This window comes from Emydura macquarii, unplaced genomic scaffold, assembly GCF_026122565.2.
Source record: "Emydura macquarii macquarii isolate MOO-44397 ecotype Brisbane River unplaced genomic scaffold, CSIRO-AGI_Emac_v2 contig_3345, whole genome shotgun sequence".
Taxonomy (NCBI): Eukaryota; Metazoa; Chordata; order Testudines; family Chelidae; genus Emydura; species Emydura macquarii.
In genome coordinates, this window is record NW_027133482.1 from 7,482,901 (window position 1) to 7,503,607 (window position 20,707).

Below are 20,707 nucleotides of genomic sequence, written 5' to 3' on the forward strand. Positions count from 1 at the left end.
ACAGGTTAAGAATGCATCAAATGGTATAGCTAATTAGGCCCTTCCTTCTGAAGAGGACTCCAAATTTTGAGCTGCGCAGCCTTCATTCTATAGCTGACTGCGGGACAGGAGTCCTGGCACTGCCGCTCTCCATGAGTGAAGGAAATGGGAACTAGCCTACTCACTCCCATGAATGGGTGTGGACTGACCCAATTTTCCACATTTAACCAGGACCCTTTCTTGATCAGAGTGCCACACACATAGAACCATAGACATGAATGGGATGGGGTGGAAAGGATCTTGAGAAACCAGCCCACTGTCCTGAGGCATGACCAAGTGAACCTAGACCATCCCTGACAGGTGTTTGTCCAACCTGTCCTTAAATATCTCCAACGACAGGATTCCACACACTCCTTTCGAAGCCTATTCCTGAGCTACCTTTTCCTAATATTTAACCCAAATCTCCCTGTCTGAAGATTAAGCCCATTACTTCTTGTCCTACCTTCGGTGGACATGGAGAACTATTCATCACAGTCCTCTTTATAGCAGCCCTTATCATATTAGAGGACTGCTTCCAGGTCCGCTTTAGGCTGTGTCCGCACTACAAAGATAAGTCGACCTATGTTAGGTCGACTTACAGCCACCACATTAATTACGGTGGTGGCTGATGTCCACACTGCCCTCCTTGGGTAGGTGGTGTGTATTCTCACCAGAAGCTTTTCCACGAACCTAAGAGGGGCACCGTGCGGAGCTGAGAGCCCACCATCAGAAGAATCTATTTCAAAGGTTCACTGGACTATAGAAAAGGGGCAGAGACCCCAAACTATCTTTCACCTAAGATGACATAGAAACTGAGTACTTTGGACCTTTGGGGGAATCCTGCTCCCGCTTCCGCTCCTACTCCTCACCACCCCTGCTGCGCGTTATGAAGGGCCTGTCGACCCCCTCCCCACACAGGCCAAGGGGTGAGGCTGCCCCATCTAAGCCAGCACTGGGCTGGAGGCAGCGGCAAGTAAGTGCACTCCGGGCCAGCCCTTCACGACGGGCAGAGGGCGCAGGAGGCTCTGTGCTCATCAGAGCCTCCTGTGCCCCCCCGCCTCCTGCACGTCACAAAGGGCCAGCCTGGCACCCACCCGCAGGCCAGTGCCCGGGGAGCTGGCCCCCTCCCACCCCCACCTTGGTACGCCACTGAATCCACCTTAGAGTAACTCTTAAGAGTAACTCTACCTAAACCACATCTCCCTAGTTTGCTTATGAGAAGGTCATATGGGACGGTGTCAACTGGCATACTAAAATCAAGATCTCTCACCATTACTTCTATGCCACCACCCGCTCCCTCCCCCGCACTCACTAGGCCAGTAACACTATCCAAGAAGGAAATTAAGTTGGTTTGGCATGATTTGTTCTTGACAAATCCATGCTGACTATTCCTTATAACCTTCCTTATCATTCTTTAGGTGCTTACAAATAGATTGTTGAATAATTTGTTCCAGTATCTTTCCAGGTAACAAAGTTAAGGTTACTGCTCTATAATTCCCCAGTTCCCCTTTTTAAAGATAGGTACTACGTCTGCCCTTCTCCAGCCTTCTGGGGCCTCACCTGTCCTCCAAGAGCTCTCAAAGATAATTGCTAGTGGTTTCAAGATTGCTTCAGCTGGCTCCCTAAGTACCTTAGGATACATTTCCTCAGGCCCTCCCAAATTGAATACATCTAAACTTATCTAAATATCCTTTAACCTGTTCTTTTCTTTTTTTTGTTTTGCATTCCTTCCTCCTTGTTGTTAACATTATTTGTGTTGAGTATCTGGTCACCATTAGCCTTTTTAGTGAAGACAAACAAAATGGGCATTAAACACTTCAGCTTTCTTAAGGCTGGTTTTCACTTACCTGGAAATTCGGCGGCAGTCAACAGGAGTTACGCAAATAACTCACGTCAACTGATTCTGCGCGCTGTTTACACTGCGCTGAGCCGATCTGGCGGTGACATTTTTGCTGCCGTCAGTGTAAACGTAGCCTTAATGTCATCAGTTATTAGTTCACCTTCCCTGTTAAGGAGAGGACCTACGCTTTCCTTTGTCTGTCTCTTACTCCTAGTGTATTTAAAGAACCTCTTATTGCATTTTATGTCCCTTGCTAGGCGTGTCTCATTTTGTGCGTTACAAACTTGTCTCTCTTATACTCCTCCTCAGCAATCTGTCCATGTTACCACTTTTAGTAGGATTCCTTTTTGATTTTCAGCCATTAAAGAGCTCCTTATGGAGCCATATTGGTCTCGTACTATTCTTCCTAACTTTTCTTCACATCAGGATAAAGACACAACTGCAATCTAATACCATCTTTTTGAGAAACGGCCAGGTCTCCTGAACTACTTTTTCCCTTAGATTTTCTTCCCTTGGGACGTTAGCTACCAGTTCTTTGAGTCTGTTAAAGTCTGCTTTTTTGATGTCCATTGTCCTTATTCTGCTGCTTTCACTTCTTCCTTTCCTATGAATCATGAAATTTATCATGATCACTCTCACCCAAAATTGCCTTCCATCTTCAGATTCGCTACCAATTCTTCCCTGTTGGTCAGAATTAAGTCTAAAATGACTGTCCCCCTGGTTACTTCCTCCACTGTCTGGAACAAAAGATTGCCCCTGATGCATTTCAAGAACTTGTTGGAAATGTTGTGTTTTGCCATATTACTTTTCCAACAGATGTCTGGGCAGTTAAAATACCCCATTCCTACCAGGTCTTGTCTTTCGGATATTTCTGTTATTTGTTTTAGAAATGCCTCATTCATCTTTTTTTCGTGACTTAGCGGTCTATAGTAGACCCCCTACCATAACATCACCCCTATTTTTTTTTTTTTTTTACCCATTTTATCTTTACCCAGAGATTCTTAACTGGGCTGCCTCCCATCTCCTTCTGGAACTCAGAACAAGTATATAATATATTGACTGATGTAGAAGGCAACCCCTGCTCCCTTTTTACCCTGACTGTCCTTCCTGAACAAGCTATACCCTCTATACCAATATTCCAGTCATGAGATTTGTCCCACCTAGTGTGTGATGCCACTTCAGTCATAATTTAGTTTGTGTTAATACTACCAGTTCTTCCTGTTTACCCCCCCCCCCCCCAACGCCTTGAATTTGTGTACAGACATCAGAGATGTTGAGCAGAGTCTCCCACCTATTCCCTCATTTCCCTTAGGAACCAACTGCAATTTTCCATGTCCCCTGCAAGATCTAACCCTCTGTTAATGTCATCTTTACTTAGACTTACCTGTGGGCTTTGATCACCTGCCCTCTCTGAGCCTCGTTTAAAGCTCTCCTTATTAGGCTGGCCGGTCAGTCAGTAACAGCACCCTGGCAAGCACAGCTCAGACCATGCTGCCCAGAGGAAACGTACCTGTGACTGTCGCACAAAGATGCCATGATTCTCTTCGCAGGTGAAATACTTCCTGCCCTGCACACTTCCATCATTCTTGCCCTTCGCTTCATCCAAGATGACTCCAACCCACTTTCCTGTGGCAAACAAAGTGGCACCAACGTATGCCACTGTGCCACGGTGCCCCTTTCCAATCACTTCCACTCTGGAGCCCACTTTCAAGGGCTTGCCGCTAGCTTCCACACTCATCCTGGTTCCTGTACTTGACACCTAGAGGAACAGTAAGAAAATTGTAAAAAGCGTCAGCAAGTTAAGGTATGAAGTTGCTATCAACTATATTTCTCTCACCACTTAGAAGACTGAAATCTCATTCTCAAGTCAGCTGAAAATAACAACCGTGTTTGATGTGACCTAGATGAGGACAACGTGTGTCTTCCATTTTAGGATTCTGCCTTGAGTCAGATGAGGAAGTGGGAAGGTTTTGAGTGAAGTAAGCCAGTCCTCAGAAGAGTCATTTCTACAATTCATTATTTTCAGGAGCAAACATGACATAAGCCCTTACACCTTGGGGTTGTCACAAATATTAAAATCACACACACCAGCAAAGCCTCTGAAATATTAATTATTGCTCCTCTTAGTTTTTACTACTTACACTAAACACATATACAGTACATATTTTTGGAAGATCCATTCTGAGGCTTTGGGAAAGACCAACATGAAGCAAGTCACCGTTCACACCTGGCACTGTGACAGATGGTCACAGATCATCTTCCAATGCAGGAAGCACAGGATCAGTGTCTCAAAAGGTACTATTTTATTTATTTACCTGCAGCATTTCTAGCATTAGAGGCCCTGATAAGCAGGGCTGTTGGGGTTGTGAACCCTCCTCTTCCACATCATCATGCTTTCCTACCCCTCTTCAAAGAGAACGATTGGTCCATGTTTGATATCTGAGAAATAGGCAGCCTACCTCCATAGATTTCTCACTACATTTAGGAGACAAGCGCTAGGCTAGGAACACCCTTCACAGCTTCTCCTTCCACATCAGAACACGAGCAGTTAATCAGAAAACTCTCATTATGTTTTCAAGACCGTCAGTATCCTCCTCATTACCCATCCATGCTCGTTAAAGTTTCATGTGCACAACTGCATTTTTAAGTTGTTGTCTTCTCAAATGTACATCTGCCTAGGTACAACTAATTGCATTCAGAGATTCACTTCTGGTGTAGAGAATAAGGCAATGGGTGTGAACAATTCCATAAAAGAAGTGTTTTAGACACACAGCACCTTACCAGAAATACACACGTGTTATGTAATGGTGCAGCACATGCCTTCATTTTACTTTTACTTTTCCAGGGGCTGTGGGCCACCACCACGCTACTGTTCTGCCAGATGTCACTCACTGAAAAGCAGAGCTCCATCTCTATTCATACCACCTGCCTAGATGATAATGTTGCTGGCCTATTTCACTGGCCTCTTCAGGCCCTCATACTGTGTCCAGGACAAAAGGGAGTCTAAAGCTTTACACAGTTAACGGCTATCACAATGACTCCCTAATGTAAATGCTTACATGCCGCTTCAACTAATCCTTAGCATACAGGGAGGGGTTCTGAAGAAAAATGTCCGTAGACAAGATAGATAAACTGGCATAAAAAGAAAGGGACAGACCATAAACAGAAAATGCCTCAGCCTCATCCATATTCCAGCAGCTCTGATAACCTGCAAGATATTATTTTATTTGACTGAAGAAGCAAACATGATTTAATCAGACAAGTCCACAGGAAGTTGCATCTATCTTCTAGTGTAAAGAAGTATACTCACAGCTCAACCAATGGCTAGTCTGCATTTGGGGGGGCTCTCTATGCAAGCCATGTGATTTTATACTTCTGGGGACGTGACATTCTGTTACAGAAACAGCAAACCCAGGTTAGACTCAAGTTTGGCTTAGCAATTGGAGTTCTCTTCCAGACCATGATGCTATTATACGGCTCTGCACAGACAGACAGCATTAACCAACACAGCTGGTTTGTAAACATTCCCAAGAACTTCCTGCCGTATTATGCTATGGCCCTGATCTTATGAAACAGACTCAAGCCCAATTCATCTTTCATTCGTCTTGCCAATGGGCCAGGCTATCAGTGCCAGAGCCTTTAATTTTCTTGACTAAAATCTGTGAAATAGAATCGATGACTTGAAATGACCTTAATTTCTCCAGATTGGAGACCTCATAGCTCATGTGACCACCTCATGGAAGAAATAAGGGTTCTTACAAGTTGAGCTTTCATTTTACAAATGAGCTTTCAGGGACCTCTGATGGAACTCCCCTGCCTGGTACACAGCAAACCATAAACAAAGGGTACCCCAATCCCCAATGGGAACACAGACACAAATTGTGCAGGTCAGTCTGTTACAAACCTCTCTTCGGGTACATATACAGGCAGGATGACAATCTCTGCTGGAAAGGGTAGCGAATGGAAGCTACAATCAAGATGAATGAAAAAAATTCTACAGCACTTGTCACATCAGCTCCACCAGTGATTTGGGAGAAGGGTGGAAGAGATTTTTGCTTCGTATTTTCATTAGGAAACATGTTTTTGAAGGGAGGGTTAGGACTTGTGTGCCTGCTGGATAAAAGCCTGAACTCAGGAGGAGCATTCCAAACACACGGACAGATGGAAAGTGTGGAGATTAAGTGCACAAGGAGGACATGAACAAGAGAGTTATCCAACTTAGCAAGAGTGAAGGGGATAGCCAAGATGGACACCACCAAAGAGTCAGGCAGATGAAAGCCAGTGAAGGAAAGTGAAGAGAGGCCAAGTGTGGCTGGAATGAGGGAAAGGTATATTACGCCTGCAGTGTTCTGGCTGGATTAAGTGGGACAAGGCGAGAGTCATGGAGGCTACAGAGCAGGAGGCTATGGTACCTAAGGTACTTTAAAAGGTGGCCTGCAAAGATTTTTTAATTGTTTCCCTAAAACTATTTTACTATGTATAAAGATGACCTGAATGGCTGATGTTAAAACAAGTGTTTTTACTTCCTTTTACATTAGCAATATCATGAATGTCAAGTCTGGGTTTGCTGGAAACATTCTTGAGTATCCCAGAGCTGTTTATTGTGAGCTCCCGCACCTTACCTGAAAGGGTGAGGGTGTTAAAGATTAAACACACACCCTTTCTCCAGAGTTTATTAAGGCACTGGAGTAAAGCAGGTATTAACAAAAACAAAGTTTTAAGCAGTCTGACTAAAGATCCAATCCCAGTCACTAGCCATGTTTTATTAACTCTCTAGCCACCATAGACTCTTCCAGGGTAGAACAGACCTGAGCTTTTAACTGGGGGGAAAAAAATCACACACAACTCTTCTAGAACTAATTTCCATAGCATAAAGCAGTGGGTGTGCGGAGAGAAAGCGCACGCCCAATTTTTATATCCTTTGAAAAAATCTCCTTTACAGACCAACATGCTGCTTTAAGAATTAGCAGCAAGCTCCTTGCCACACTCAAAGCAGGCAAACATCCTCATCAATCAGACTGGAAATTCCATGGCATCTCACTTCAAACCCATGTAGACACCGATTCCTGCCACATTCACTTCCTTCCCTTTCAGTAGCGAAAAGGTACTCATCCAAGAGAGAAAGAGCCTTTTCTCCAAATTGAATAAGCCCCTCCTCAGATTACAGCTAGCCAACCAGATAATGCAGAAGCAAGTAATGAATTCCACAGACTTTACTGGAGATGAACTTTTAAGATTTCATAAAGGTCTATATCTAGCTAGCTTTTTATCTGGTGCTCATTACCATGTATCCAATTGCCTTAGCATTGCATCAAAGCAACTGGAGAAACCAAAAATGACCAGCTTAGAAGAGATAAGAGCCTCTACAACATTCCTTTTTCCAGATTATTCTTATTTTTGTATAAACTACAGAAAGAATAAATTTGCAGAACAGAATTATTTTCTGTAATGTTAGAAAAGGAAAAATTGTGGCCATTTCTTTTATATATATTACTAGACCAAAATATAACAATCCAGTTTAGTGCACAGAAAGCTATCTGACAAAGAAGTAATAGTATGGGCTGGTGGGATGAATGGACTATCTGGTGGATAAAAAACTGGCTAGATCATCGGGTCCAACAAGTAGTGATCAACAGCTCCATGTTTAGTTGGCAGCCGGTAACAAGCGGAGTGCGCCAGGGCTCTGTCCTGGAGCCAGTTTTGCTCAACATCTTCATTAATGATCTGGAGGATGGGATGGATAGCACCCCCAGCAAGTTTGCAGATGACATTAACCAGGGGGGAGTGGTAGATATGCTGGAGAGTTCAGGATACAATATAGAGGGACCTAGACAAATTGGAGGATTGTGCCAAAAGATATCTGATGAGCTTCAACAAGGATAAGTGCAGAGTCGTGCTCTTAGGACGGAAGAATCCCATGCACAGCTACAGAGTGGGGACTGACGAGCTAGGCAGCAGTTCTGCAGAAAAGGACTTGGGGGTTACAGTGGATAAGAAGCTGGATATGAGTCAGCAGTATGCCCTGGTTGCCAAGAAGGCTAATGGCATATTGGGCTGCATTAGTAGGAGCACTGCCAGCAGATTGAGAGAAGTGATCATTTTCCTCCATTTGGCACTGGTGAGGCCACATTTGGAGTACTGTGTCCAGTTTTGGGCCCCCCACTACAGAAAGGATGTGGACAAATTGGAGAGAGTCCAGTGGAGGGCAACAAAAATTATTAGGGGGCTGGAGCACGACTTCTGAGGAGCGGCTGAAGGAACTTGGCTTGTTTAGTCTGCAGTGTGAAGGGGGATTTGATAGCAGCCTTCAACTACCTGAAAGGGGGTTCCAGGGAGGATGGAGCTAGGCTGTTCTCAGTGGTGGCAGATGACAGAACTAGGAGCAATGGTCTCAAGTTGCAGTGGGGGAGATCTGGGCTGGAAATTAGGGAAAAAAATTTCCCTAGGAGGTGCTGAAGCACTGGAATGGGTTACCTAGGAAGGTGGTGGAATCTCTAAGGATGGAGGTTTTTAAGCTGTGGCTTGACAAAGCCCTGTCTGGGATGATTTAGTTGGGGTTGGGTTCTGCTTTGAGCAGAGGGTTGGACTGGATGACTACCTGGGTCCCTTCCAATCATAATCTTCTATGATACTATGACAAGCAAGACATTCCTGCTATCCCTTCCAACAGTCATTTTCTCACCAACTTCCAGAATCTTCACTGCTAAGGAAAGGAGGCTGTTACATTTTTTCGCTACGTATTTAATTATACAAGTAAAGTATCTGAAGGTTACTCTTAAAATGATATAATCTTACTGAAAAGTTTCCTGGGATCCATAAAACAAACATTGCTCTCAAAACGTCTGTGACGGAGATGGGGAGATAGACTATAGATGTAGTGGACAGAAAGGGATTATGGATACGTTCTCTCTTTCTAGTTTGGGAAGCCACTTCCACAAACATCTTGTTTTCTACAAGGTTACTAGATGTACTCTAGTGTGCAGGTGCAGTACATTCTCTAACACATCTGTAAACCTATTAGATCATCCAGTCCATCTCAACTGACAGACAGGTGAACTGGTTGAGTGAATAGGTTTTTTCCCCATTTCTGACTTCTATGACAGATAATTCAAATTATTAGGCATTAGGCTCATATCAAACCTTTCAATCTTTAAACTCAGAAACCCTGAAGTCCTACTGGGCTTTGCTGATCAACCACTGGGCATTTTCCAAATCAGTAAAATCCCTCAATCCTCCTGTGAGGTCTGCAACTTTTCTATTCCACTATAAAATTACTATTCTTGAAATCTGACTGCTGACTTTTTTGGGGGGCCTTTTGAAAATCAATTACGCTTTTTGGGCTATGTTTTGCTGTCTCTGAGATCACTGGGGGTGGTTTGGTGTAAGTGAGGCTTGAATTTGGCCTTTTGCATCTCAGTTACCCCCTAAGGTAAAGTGGGGGTAATACTTGCATACCTCACAGTGAGATTATAAAGCTAAATTACATTTGTAAGCACTATGTCACTGCTAAGAATCAATTACAATTTAGCAAGTGAAAAAAACAACGAATAACTCTATTTTTGACCAGTTCCAAATACTAGATTTAACTAAAATGTTTGATTTAGTTATTTAAGCAATAGCTGCATCCGTGGCCCTCAGTTCTGAAAATATATGTAAGATGCACTCTCCCTCACATATGAGCTTAATGGCATTTGCAATGAAGTTTAACTAAATTAATAAAATGGCATCTAGGAAGATTTTTGCCTTAATTTGCTTCATTTCTCATTCTGTATGAATCTGCTTGCATGAAACTAACTTGCATGAAAATAAGGCGTCAGTTTCTTCGTTTATGTCTCACTTGAAGTCAATATAGTTGGTTGCTGTAATTATTCACACAGCAGCCAAGCAGAGTCATAGGTGTATGTGCCACCTCAAGTGATTAATAAACCAAGACACGGATATCACTCATGGAAGTGTCATCAGTACAGAATGAGGGAAGAGAAAAAAATAAAATGAAACCTGGGAAAATAAAAGGTTTTCACTGTTTACGAGGTACCAGATGTTCCTTTATTTTTTTAAATCAGTTCACACAGCAAAGGTTCATTGTCAAACTAGTAAAAAAATAGATTAGAAACGTGTTAAACTTGACGGCACGTCCATACTGCCAGGAGTCCCCAGATATGTCTGGTTTGTAAGCTGTAGCTCAAAAAAAGCCTATTTTAAATTTTTTAAAAAGCAATTGTCATCTGTTTGTACACAGCAAAAACATCTCGCAAAGGAAATTTCCAGAATGCCATGACAAGGCGGTGCACTACTCCAGGGCTCCACAAACCCCGGGCACCAAGTCGCCATAGTGCCTAGAAATTTAAGTCTGGGGCCTAGTATTAATCCGGAGGGAGCGGCCGCCGTGCTCCGGCCAGGGCCCACTGCGCCCATGTGGCAGGGCTGGGAGGGGGGAGCGCAGCGGCTGCCGCGCTCCAGCCAGGGCGCCCCGCCGCTGGGCCCACGATGTGGGAGGGGGTGGGACCGGGAGGGGAGGAGAGGGGAGTGCGGCCGCTGCGCTCCAGCCAGGGCTCCACGCCGCTGGGCCCACTTAGTCTGGCTCCTTAATTTTTGGGCTGGCTCCTAGCTCCAAAACAAATTTGTCGAGCCCTGCACTACTCTAAGTACATTTCAAAGGTTCCTTTTAAAAAGGGAGCTGTACTACTGGCACAATTTACCAAAACTGAAGAACAAGCGAGACAAAGAATTATGCTCCAAAATCCAGAAGCTCCCTCCCCCAGGCTAATTCTCGCCCAACTACCACCACCTCATTACTGCCACACTGTAGCTTCTGAAATGCTAATAGATATTTGTCACAAAACATAAAACCTGTTCAACTGAAACTGGTGCAAAAAGATTTTTGGAAAAGCAAAATCCACAAGCCCCCCACTGAATCCATCCTACAGGAACTTCCCTTCTGCAAACATCTAAAAAAATTAATTTTCAGAGGCTTATTTAGTTCCTCTCTCAAGTTTCCACTGACATGGGAGGGTACTGTGAACAGATCTCTGGTCAGCCCCACGAAAATACAATTTTTCATTTAGAACAGTTAGACAAGAGAAAGCTAAGTGTGTCTCCAGAAGTTACAGACTAGTGATTATTATCTGTAAAGCTGGGGGAGAAAAATCATTGGGGACAGTAAAGTTCCCAAGCAAGAACAATGAGACAAGCCAGTCTGGCTTTTTTACATGGCAAACTGTGCTTCTCCAAACTGTTGGCACTCTTTGAAAGAGTTGACAAATAGTGGATACAAGAAATAGGGTGGACAACATGGGCTTACAGAAGGTTCACAAGAAGTTGTCAAAAAACCTGGCAAACACGAAGTGACAGGTAAAGTCCTGTCATGGATTAGAATCAGGATAAAAGATAAAGATAGGAAGCAAAAAGCGGCAATAAATGGTCAGTTCTCATCATGCAAAGGTTAGGGAGATGGACTGGCTGATCTTACAAGAAAAGTATACCTGCTAACCTGAACATTTATTTTGTTAATAAAGGCTCACAGATTCATTACAATGAATGTCAACTATTTATTGTATGTCAACCAGCTTGCAGCCTAGGGCAAAACCAGACCCATCAGACACTGGCAAGAGTGGAATGCCCCCACCCTCTGAAGTCTCCATTAATTGAAACAACTGCTATAGCCAGGATAATTTAATTCCGCCTTCTTAAATTATACTTACCACAATTTGTAATGCAGAAAACATACCATTCCACCTACTGCAGCCCATGGGAAATTCCCCCTAACAAAACAAACCCAAGTCTTTGGACATTAATTTCCATCTAAGTTCTGAATGACAACCTTGTCTCCAGATTAGGCCATATCTTTGGACTTTACTCCTCAAAGAAAGAACATGTTCAGGTACACACAGATACATTTTCCTATTCTGCATTGATCTAAGATTCAAATCTGTTACAATGGGATTTTCACAGCAGTGTGCCCCCAGGATATGGACATACAACATGAGGTATATTATACGCCCTTCACCTGGGCACTAAGGTGTAGAGAACATTTCTGCCAAAAAATGGTATTGGCTAAAGATTGGATGACCAATATGTAAAGTTTTGGTGAATTTATGCATTGATGGCCATGTGGCCACCTAGCAGATCTCAATGCAAAAGACATAACTTCTCTAGGCTATGATCATCAGTGCTCTTAAGGAGCAAACTTTGATGTTTAGCTGAAGGAATAATACTTCTTGAATTCACTTCAGGAGTGAATGCTACAATAGTAGTGAGGACTACTTGCCTGAATTACAAGTACAAGAGCAGTGGCATCAATTGGGAAGAAGGGTGAAGAGGATGCTCATAGTTCCATAGGCTGCAGCGCCCAAGCACTTTTAAGCAGTGTTCCTGTACTAAACCAGTACGGCTGCTGCCAGAGCGGTCCAGAGTATCACTACAGCTGCATGGTTGCAATGCCACTCAGTTTGACCAAGCCATCCCCCCCCCCCCAGACATACACACAGGGGCGGCCAGGCCAAGTTTCAGTGAATGATGTTGTGATCTGGTGCATGTGGTTGCAACGTCACCCAAATTCGGCCTGGCCATCCGTCTAGATAGACGGGTGGCTGGGCCAATGGTGTTGTAACCTGACGCCCAGGAAGTCTGTTCCTGTACAGCAGATCACAGGTTAGTCTACTGACAACTCGATTCTTGGCGGCACCGGCCTATGTGCTGTGCTGGAGAGAGGGGAGACTCCCTTGCTGAGGGAGACCCAAAGCCCCTACAAAAGGGGTGGGAACAAGTAGGGACCAGAAGGGGGTCCTGGACCAGAATTTGTCAACCCCTCTGACCCCAAGAAATATCTGAATTGGTTCCACTGAATACCGGTCTCATCTGAGAAAGCTCCCAACTCCAAAACACAGCTGATCAGAAATAGTAGCTGATGCAGGGTTTCATTCATTCCCTGGAATGTCCATGGGTTTCTTAAGAACAAGAATGGGACAAAGCTGTTCCTGCGATTCTTATACAGTATGACAGAGCATCCCCTCTGGATACTGTCCAGGGACCAGCCCTTTAACCAAAGCTGCAGGGAGCCATTTATTCCCAAAATAAGAGAGTCTGGCACCAATGTGTGGTCTACCTCCAGACAGGGCTGGTTCAGAGTCAGAGTTCTGAGGTAACTGAGGGCAGCTACTAACCTTGACACAGCAACCTGCACTTGTTTGAGCTACCATTCAAAGAGCTATTTTCTCCTGGTGTCGTTCAGGGACTGCTTCAACTTGCCCTATGACCTGTATTCCTTTCGATAGCATCTGACTTTTCTGATGACTCTGAACAGCCTCAGCTTACCATAAAGTTCCCAATTATATCAGTAAGAAAGCGAGGAATGGATTTGCCTGAGTGCCTGATTTCCAGGACCAAAAACACATCTATGCCCGGGGGGCGGCGGCGGGCGGGGCGGCGGCAGGAGTCTTAAGTGATACCTGCCTAGACTTGGCCTACAAGGAGGCCACTTTCAGGTAAAAAACTACCCAAGCTGGAAATGGCAAGTCCCTGGCCACCAGGGAAGATAGTCACATTTATTTGGGCAGTGGCTCCAGGTTGGATTTGGACTGGTGCACACTGAGAAAGCTTCTGGCTTTATGAAATGGAGACCAGAGGCTAAAGAGGTAACGGATGGGCCAAGGGCTCGTTCTTCTATAGCTAGGCTACTGCCCCCGTCTTCACTCATAGCCAGGTGCTGGGCGGGAAGGAAGTGGTGGTGACCCACTTACTGGCCCTTACTGACCTCTGGCGTTTATAGCGTCCATGAGATGGCCAGTGCCCTGTAACTGTGGCCCAAGGGGAGGCAGCTGAGCTATGCCATCAGAGACATGGCTGCTGGTGCATGCTATACGGACTCAGGGCAATTTTCCATTTGGGATGCTGCCCCTCTCGTTTAACCCCCCCACATTGAGATGGGGCGCTTGCCCCAGATCCAGCTCTTTTCCAATCCTAACAGTCTCCTTTCATAGAATCATAGAATATTAGAGTTGGAAGGGACCTCAGGAGGTATCTAGTCTAACCCCCTGCTCAGAGCAAGACTAACCTCAGCTATATCATCCCAGCCAGGGCTTTGTCAAGCCTCAGCTTAAAAACCTCTAAGGATGGAGATTCCACCACCTCCCTAGGTAACCCATTCCAGTGCTTCACCATCCTCCTAGTGAAAAACTTTTTCCTAATGTCCAACCTAGACCTCACCCCCTGCAACTTGAGACCGTTGCTCCTTGTTCTGTCATCTGCCACCACCGAGAACAGCCTAGTCCCATCCTCCCTGGAACCCCCTTTCAGGTAGTTAAAGGCCGCTATCAAATCCCCCCTCATTCTTCTCTTTTGCAGACTAAACAAGCCCAGAAGAAGAAGAAGGCTGAGCTGACCCGGCAGGGCCTGGGCTAAGGGAGGGGAACAGCACTGCCCCCAGAGTCTTCAAAAGGTCTGTCACCTGTCCCTCCCTTACCTTTTGGCCTCTGGCTTTTCTCACCTGAGTGCCCCCTGAAGCCTGCAGGGAACCAGCTACCACAAACACTTCAGCAGGGGAAGCAGAGCTCAGGGGATAAACCCCAAAGGGCAAACACAGCCCTGGGACACGGCTAGGAATCGGATGGACCCATTATGCAGCTGAACTGTTAGTCAGAAACGTGGAATAAAGGTTGGAGGTTCCCTTCATAAAAGCTCTGCAGCAGGAGGAGTAGGGGAGCTACGGGGGTAGACCAAACTGGAGGGAGCTTCAGAGGCAAGGTGATTGACAAGCTAGTGACTGACAAGCTGCAAGCAGGATGAAGTACCCACTGTAATGGATCTATGGACCTAACTGTAAGTGGATGTAAGGACAACGAAGGACAGGCCTTTGGTAAGTTAAACTTCTATGATAGCCTAACAGTGCCATGCATCACTGGGAATGTCTGGGGGTGGTCAGAAGCACAAAGTGGTTACATTTACTGATTACAAAGTCAAGGCAACAAAGGATTGTGAGGAATTCTCGGAAGATCTAACAAAAAGCAAGTAACTGAACATTATAAAGACAGATTGAATTCACAGACTGCTACAAGGTGGGGAGCACTGGAAGGAATAATTTTAAACAATGAGGCACACTGATGGATTCTAAATTACTTAGAACCCCTCAGGACATATATCTAGACACCACTGTGGACAGCTCAATCATAACATCAGCTCATTGTGCAGCAATGGTCAAAAGGGTGAGTCAGCTATTAGGCCATTCTAAAAAGAGACAATGCAGTGGAAAATATGCTGTTATGGAAACCCATAACTCCCTTTCCACCAAGTTTCAGAACCATCAGTTAGATCAAAGCCTTCTCCCAGGTGCAGCATTCCTGCAAAACTTTTTCACCCTAGAGGAGTCATCACCCTACCGTGTCTCAAATCTTGGGTGCTGTAGGATGTCTCAGGCAATTGTGGATGGGATAGAATGTTTTTCACACCCAAAAATACTGTTCAAATCCTCCCCAGGTCAGTTATATATCACACACTGATTTAAAAAAAAATACCAAAAACTGAATATATTTCAATTTACTTGCGATTTAAGCACAAATATTTGGTTAATATGTGTCGCTTGAACACAATAATTTCAGAGCTTTGTTTCACCATGGCGCATAACCCCTGCAAAATATCTGTTACTTTTTGAAGCCATGATCACATCATCATGTGGGTGCACGACACCTCCCTACATGCAGATGTAACTAATTGCACCCTTAAACTGTCACTCAAAGTATAGATCAAAAGTTGGGGGCAAACCTTGAACACAGCAGCACTTCTCTGGAAGTCTCCCATGAAGAGATTCATGACTGCAAGTTAAAATCCTCTTAGCCGCAAATTTAAGAGGTGGCTACAGAGGACTTGAAGAAGGAGAGACTTAGAAATAATTCTAGTCTACGTTTGCGGTAAGTCTAGTTATTACTGAATATATAATATCTGGTGCTGCCATATTCGGTCCTCATCAAAGGAGATTACTCGAGGATTAATAACAGACCCATCATCCAGTGACACAATGGGGGTGGCTGCTGTCTCATCTAACAGAATCTTAAACAGCGTGGATCTGTTGCTGTTAGACTTGTAGATGAACTAAAGGCATTGCTGTGATGAAACTCCCACTGTGTGAGCACCACTACAGTGCTGGATTTACTTTGGTTTGACACCTAAAAACAAGGAGTGCAATTTAAAATAAGAGATTAAAAGATTATGGTGGGGACAAGGGCAGGGGAAAATAGGGTACAAATACCTGTCAACTCAGACAAATTGAAAAAATACTAAGCTGAAACCACTAGCCCCATACATTCGGAGAGAGAACTGGGATCCAATAGGAAATGTATGGTAAATATGGTGTTCCATGCAAATGGTTTGGGCACAGTATTTCTAGCTTTGCCAACAGAATTGATCATGAGTAATTCAGATAATTAACCTGCTACTATATTAGGTGTTATATTACTACCCACACAAGTCAAGTACCAGTAAGAGAGAGCCTCAACCGACCAGCCATCTCTAGAAGGGTTCTCTCAGATTTGGTTCTCTTGACACTGTAGTCTCAAAATGCAGTTTGAGTAAAATGTAGTTAATGTTGACTAAGTTCAAAAACATACAAATACCACCTGGCTTTAACCAGTGAGTGGAATTAAACACAGCTAATAGAACACTAGTGGGAAAGACTCAGAGCGACCCCATGGATCAGGGACAGAACATTTTAGAAAATCCAAACGCCGGGAAGCTAGTGAGTGGCACATACTCCAATGCTTTTCTGTCAAGAGCAGAGGACAATAATAGGAAACCTAGTCAAGAAGAGGGGTTCTACAGCAGCACCACCACACACAAACAAGCAACATTCTTTCACCATTTCTGAAGCAGTTTAAGTAACTTTTCAGACATATGCCCTAAGCAACAATCTTTAATCTTTCTGGATGGCAGTTGCTATGCACTGTGGCCTCAGCTTCTTCTATCATCTAACTAACCAGGGGTAACAGCAATGAAACAAAAGAAACCGAGTCATTTTGACCATAAAGATTCTTAAGTTAAATACAAAAATCAACGAATGATGGTGGTGTGTAGTCAGCTTTCCTAACAATGATCTTTGCTGGGAAGCAAGTGTAGTTGCACACTGCATTTTCCTAAAGGAGGTTTGAAATGAGTTCAGCATAACATGAGGTGATGAGAAAGGTCTACCTCTTCTCAGGATTTGCAAAGATGAAGACAGACAGAAACATGGCCTGGTAGTGCTTATGATCCACCTAGAGTTACAGAGCACTTTGCCAAGTTGGCAAGCACCAAGTAATAGAGAAGCCTGAAAATGCACTAACCCAGCCTCTCCAACACCTAGAGACTCAGACAGAATACGACGATATTCGAGAAAAAGAACAAAACAGCAAAGAAAGAAACTCCGAAGAAAGGCCTCATTGTAAGGCTGTTACTCATGTGAAGTTCTATTGCCGACTTCGCAGCCCAAGCTTAATGGCACTACGGTAAAACCTCAGGCTTCCAAATATCTGAAAATCATTTCAGCATCTCACAATGCACCTTGGAAAACAATCAGATGGAAAAACAAAGGGGGCGAGGGGGAGGACGACAACCCAGAATCTTTGTGCTGAAAAGCCCTAGAAAGACTGTCATCGCCAGAGGCTCAGCTGACACCTCATTACATTATCAGTGATAACTAACAAGAAATAGAGACTAATTTAAATAAAAAGGGACCAGCTAACAATATAATTCAGACTATTTATCTATACCTTCCTCCCTCCCACCCGGGTATATATAAACAAATGAGATATTGCTAATAGCCAGGATGCACAATTCAGAAAACGGGAAAAGCATAGTAAACAATCTATATTTTACTGGAAATATATATATCCTTCATTGCAACAGATAACATTAAGATGTATTGTAGGTATAATACATATAATAGATCCAAGGAGTTTGTAAATAAGTCCAGTCCCCTGCTCCCCCCCATTTCCTCCCCCCCCCCCCAACTTACCCGACTATATGTATGTCTCTTGCTCTGAGCCATGCTGCCGTTTCTCTCTCTATTTTAATTATTATTTCTTTTAAACGATAATCTCAGTTCATGGCTAGTAGTAATTCAGGAAGGATGTGGCTGTTATGTTCCAGCTGATTCAACCATACCCACACCCCAAGCCACGCTCTGTCTGGTCACACAGAGGAAAAAACCCTTTTCTGTTAGAGGATTCTTCAATCCATGGATATACAAAAATCCAGCTCAGCTGAGGGAGACTCACTTTGCGCTAGTGCTGCTCCAGACTCTTGTCACAGATTTTTCCAGCCCACTGGGTCCTAATGCTAAACAGTTTCACATTTGAAACTGGAAAGAAAAGGCAAGCGGCCTGGGCTGTGGCACTGGAGATAAAAAGCCAGGAAACAATATCAGTGAGCTTCTCCAACAGCAGAAGCATCTACCTGGATCACAGCCTAGCCCTGTGTCTGAGGGAAGCGCTGGATATGCCCTGCACAGGCAGTGGTGCTCACTAGGCAGGGGCCATCTGCATTCCTGCTTGCATGGAGCGGATGATAAATACCCAACATGAAGAATTCAGAGTTACAGTGAATTTTATTCCAAAACAGGTATTTTCAGTTGTTCTTTTCTGCCCCTCTCTTTGCAGCCTGAGTTGCTCGCACTTCAGGCTCTTGTTTACAGCTTAGGATTGCTTTACATCCAATCCAGGCCTTCTCCAGTCTAGCTTTTCCCTGTGCTTTCCTGAAGCTCAAGCATCCCCAATGAATTTAAAGGAAAATAGAGCTGGAAGTGACCATACCACACACAAAACTATCTTGCAATTTACAGAGTACAATTACAAATCCATTGGCCCAACACATTATTATATTTTACTATAGGACTGAACAAAATGCTTAAAAAACTAAGCAATGCTGCAACCTATGTAGGACAGAAGCGCAGGTATGGAGACCAAACAGTTAATCATGAGGCATTTTTAAAAATCAATAATTGCTCTTTCTAGGGCTGATCTGAATAGATGTCTAATTAAAGTCATCAGCCTCTCTCTTCAGGGCTGCCTATAGCATTAATTGCTGCCTGTGGAACAGCAAGGGGGGGCTGGGGAGAAGGGAGTATGCCTGACAGGATTTGGCAAAATTGGGGTTCCCAGTGTGTTCCACTCTGCTTTCCTTCATTATTTCAGGACATTACTGGAACACTAGCGGTGCTGTGATCATCTTCCAGTTCTTCGCCACTACCCCCCACGCACACTGCAGTCTTGGAAAGAGGGCTCTCTCACCCTAACTTCCCCTATGCCCAGCCCTGACTCGGCAGATAGAATTCAATCTAGTAATAAAGTCTACCTCTGCTTTAACCAATTCATAGTCCCAAATCTGTTCAGACACACTCCCGCTATCCTAAAACCACAGATCTGGACTGCTACAGTCTCCCCTTCGGTTTCTGATGGAAGACAGGAGTCCTAAGTAGGTGGCAGTGTACAAAATCAGAAGTTACTATAGAAAAGAAAGCCAAAAGGCAAAAGTCCCAATCCTCCCTGTGCCGGGACATGGACTAGATGGGCCAGCAGGAGCTAGTCCATCTCTGATTTCCATTATTCTGATGAAAAATACTAATCATAGAAATGTAGAAGTGGAAGGGACCTGAGAGGTCATCTAGCGCACCGCCTGCGCTGAGAGGCAGGACCAAGTATCCCTAAATCATCCCTGATAGGTGTTTGTGAAACTGTGCGGTTGGAGGTTTTTAAGAACAAGTTAGACAATCTCCCTTGGTAATCTGTTCCAGTACTTAACGATCCTTAGAGTCAAAACGTTTTTCTTAACATCTAACCTAAATATCCCTTTGTGTAGATTAAATCTATTACTTCTTGTCCTACCTTCCGTGACATGGAGAATTACTGATCACCGTCTTCTTTGTAACAGCCCCTTACATACTTAAAGACTTATGAGGCCCCCCCCCAGCCTTCTTTTCTCAAGACTAAATGTGTCTTTTATAAAACCTTTCCTCCTAGGTCAGATTTACTAAACCTTTATCATTTCCATTGCTCCCTCTGGACTCTCTCCAATTACCTCTCATGTCTTATGTACAACAGTCCTGTTAATACACCCCAGAATATTAGCTTCTTTTGCAACTGCATTACATTGTCGACTCATGTTTAAATTGTGATCCACTACAACCCCCAGATCCTTTTCAGCAATACTACTGTTTATGCAGTTATTCCCCATTTTGTAGTTGTACATTTGATTTTCCTTCCTAAATGTAGTACTTTGCACTTATCTTTATTAAATTTCATCTTGTTGATTTCAGCCCAATTCTCAATTTGTTATAGTGGTTTTGAATTGTAATCCTGTCCTCCAAAGTGCTTGCAACCCTCTCATCTTGGTGTCATCTGGAAATTTTAGAAACACACTCTCCACCTCTCGTACAGCATCTGCCACAAAATCTGAAGTTAAGTTTGCAGATAGCTCTCCCTTTAACCCTCCCATTTTTCATTCATTGAGAACAAAGTTTCCTTTTGGGCTGAAAGTTTCCACGCTTGTATGAAGTCCAAAGGGTGAGTTTTCTTTATGGGCGTATGAAAGTTTGAGTTTGATTAGTGGAGAGAGAAAGCATTTTTCCTGTTTTAAAAATCATTTTTGCAGGTGACTAACTCAAAAATGGCTGAAAAAAGTTACATTTTGCAGGTGGCTAGATGTCAAAGGTACCATTTGAACAAGATGCAAAAATAACTATGATTAAAAGTGAACTTTTGATTACGCATAATACACAAATTTATAATAGATGTTTAATTTTCTGAATAGTTATGCAACTCCCATAATGGTATAGCCTGAATTCTTATTTTCTTTCCCTCCAGTCCCTTCTCCCCTTTAAAAAGAAAT

General features: G+C 43.8%; 1 protein-coding gene across 1 annotated transcript in view; it reads right to left on the reverse strand.

The window, feature by feature from the left end:
• Positions 1-20,707, reverse strand: part of DCTN1 (dynactin subunit 1) — a 129,610-nt gene that overhangs the window by 94,262 nt on the left and 14,641 nt on the right. The window contains 1 exon segment of the mRNA XM_067533554.1: positions 3,369-3,617. Coding sequence (XP_067389655.1) covers positions 3,369-3,596 — 228 coding nt within the window. The 5' untranslated portion in view covers positions 3,597-3,617.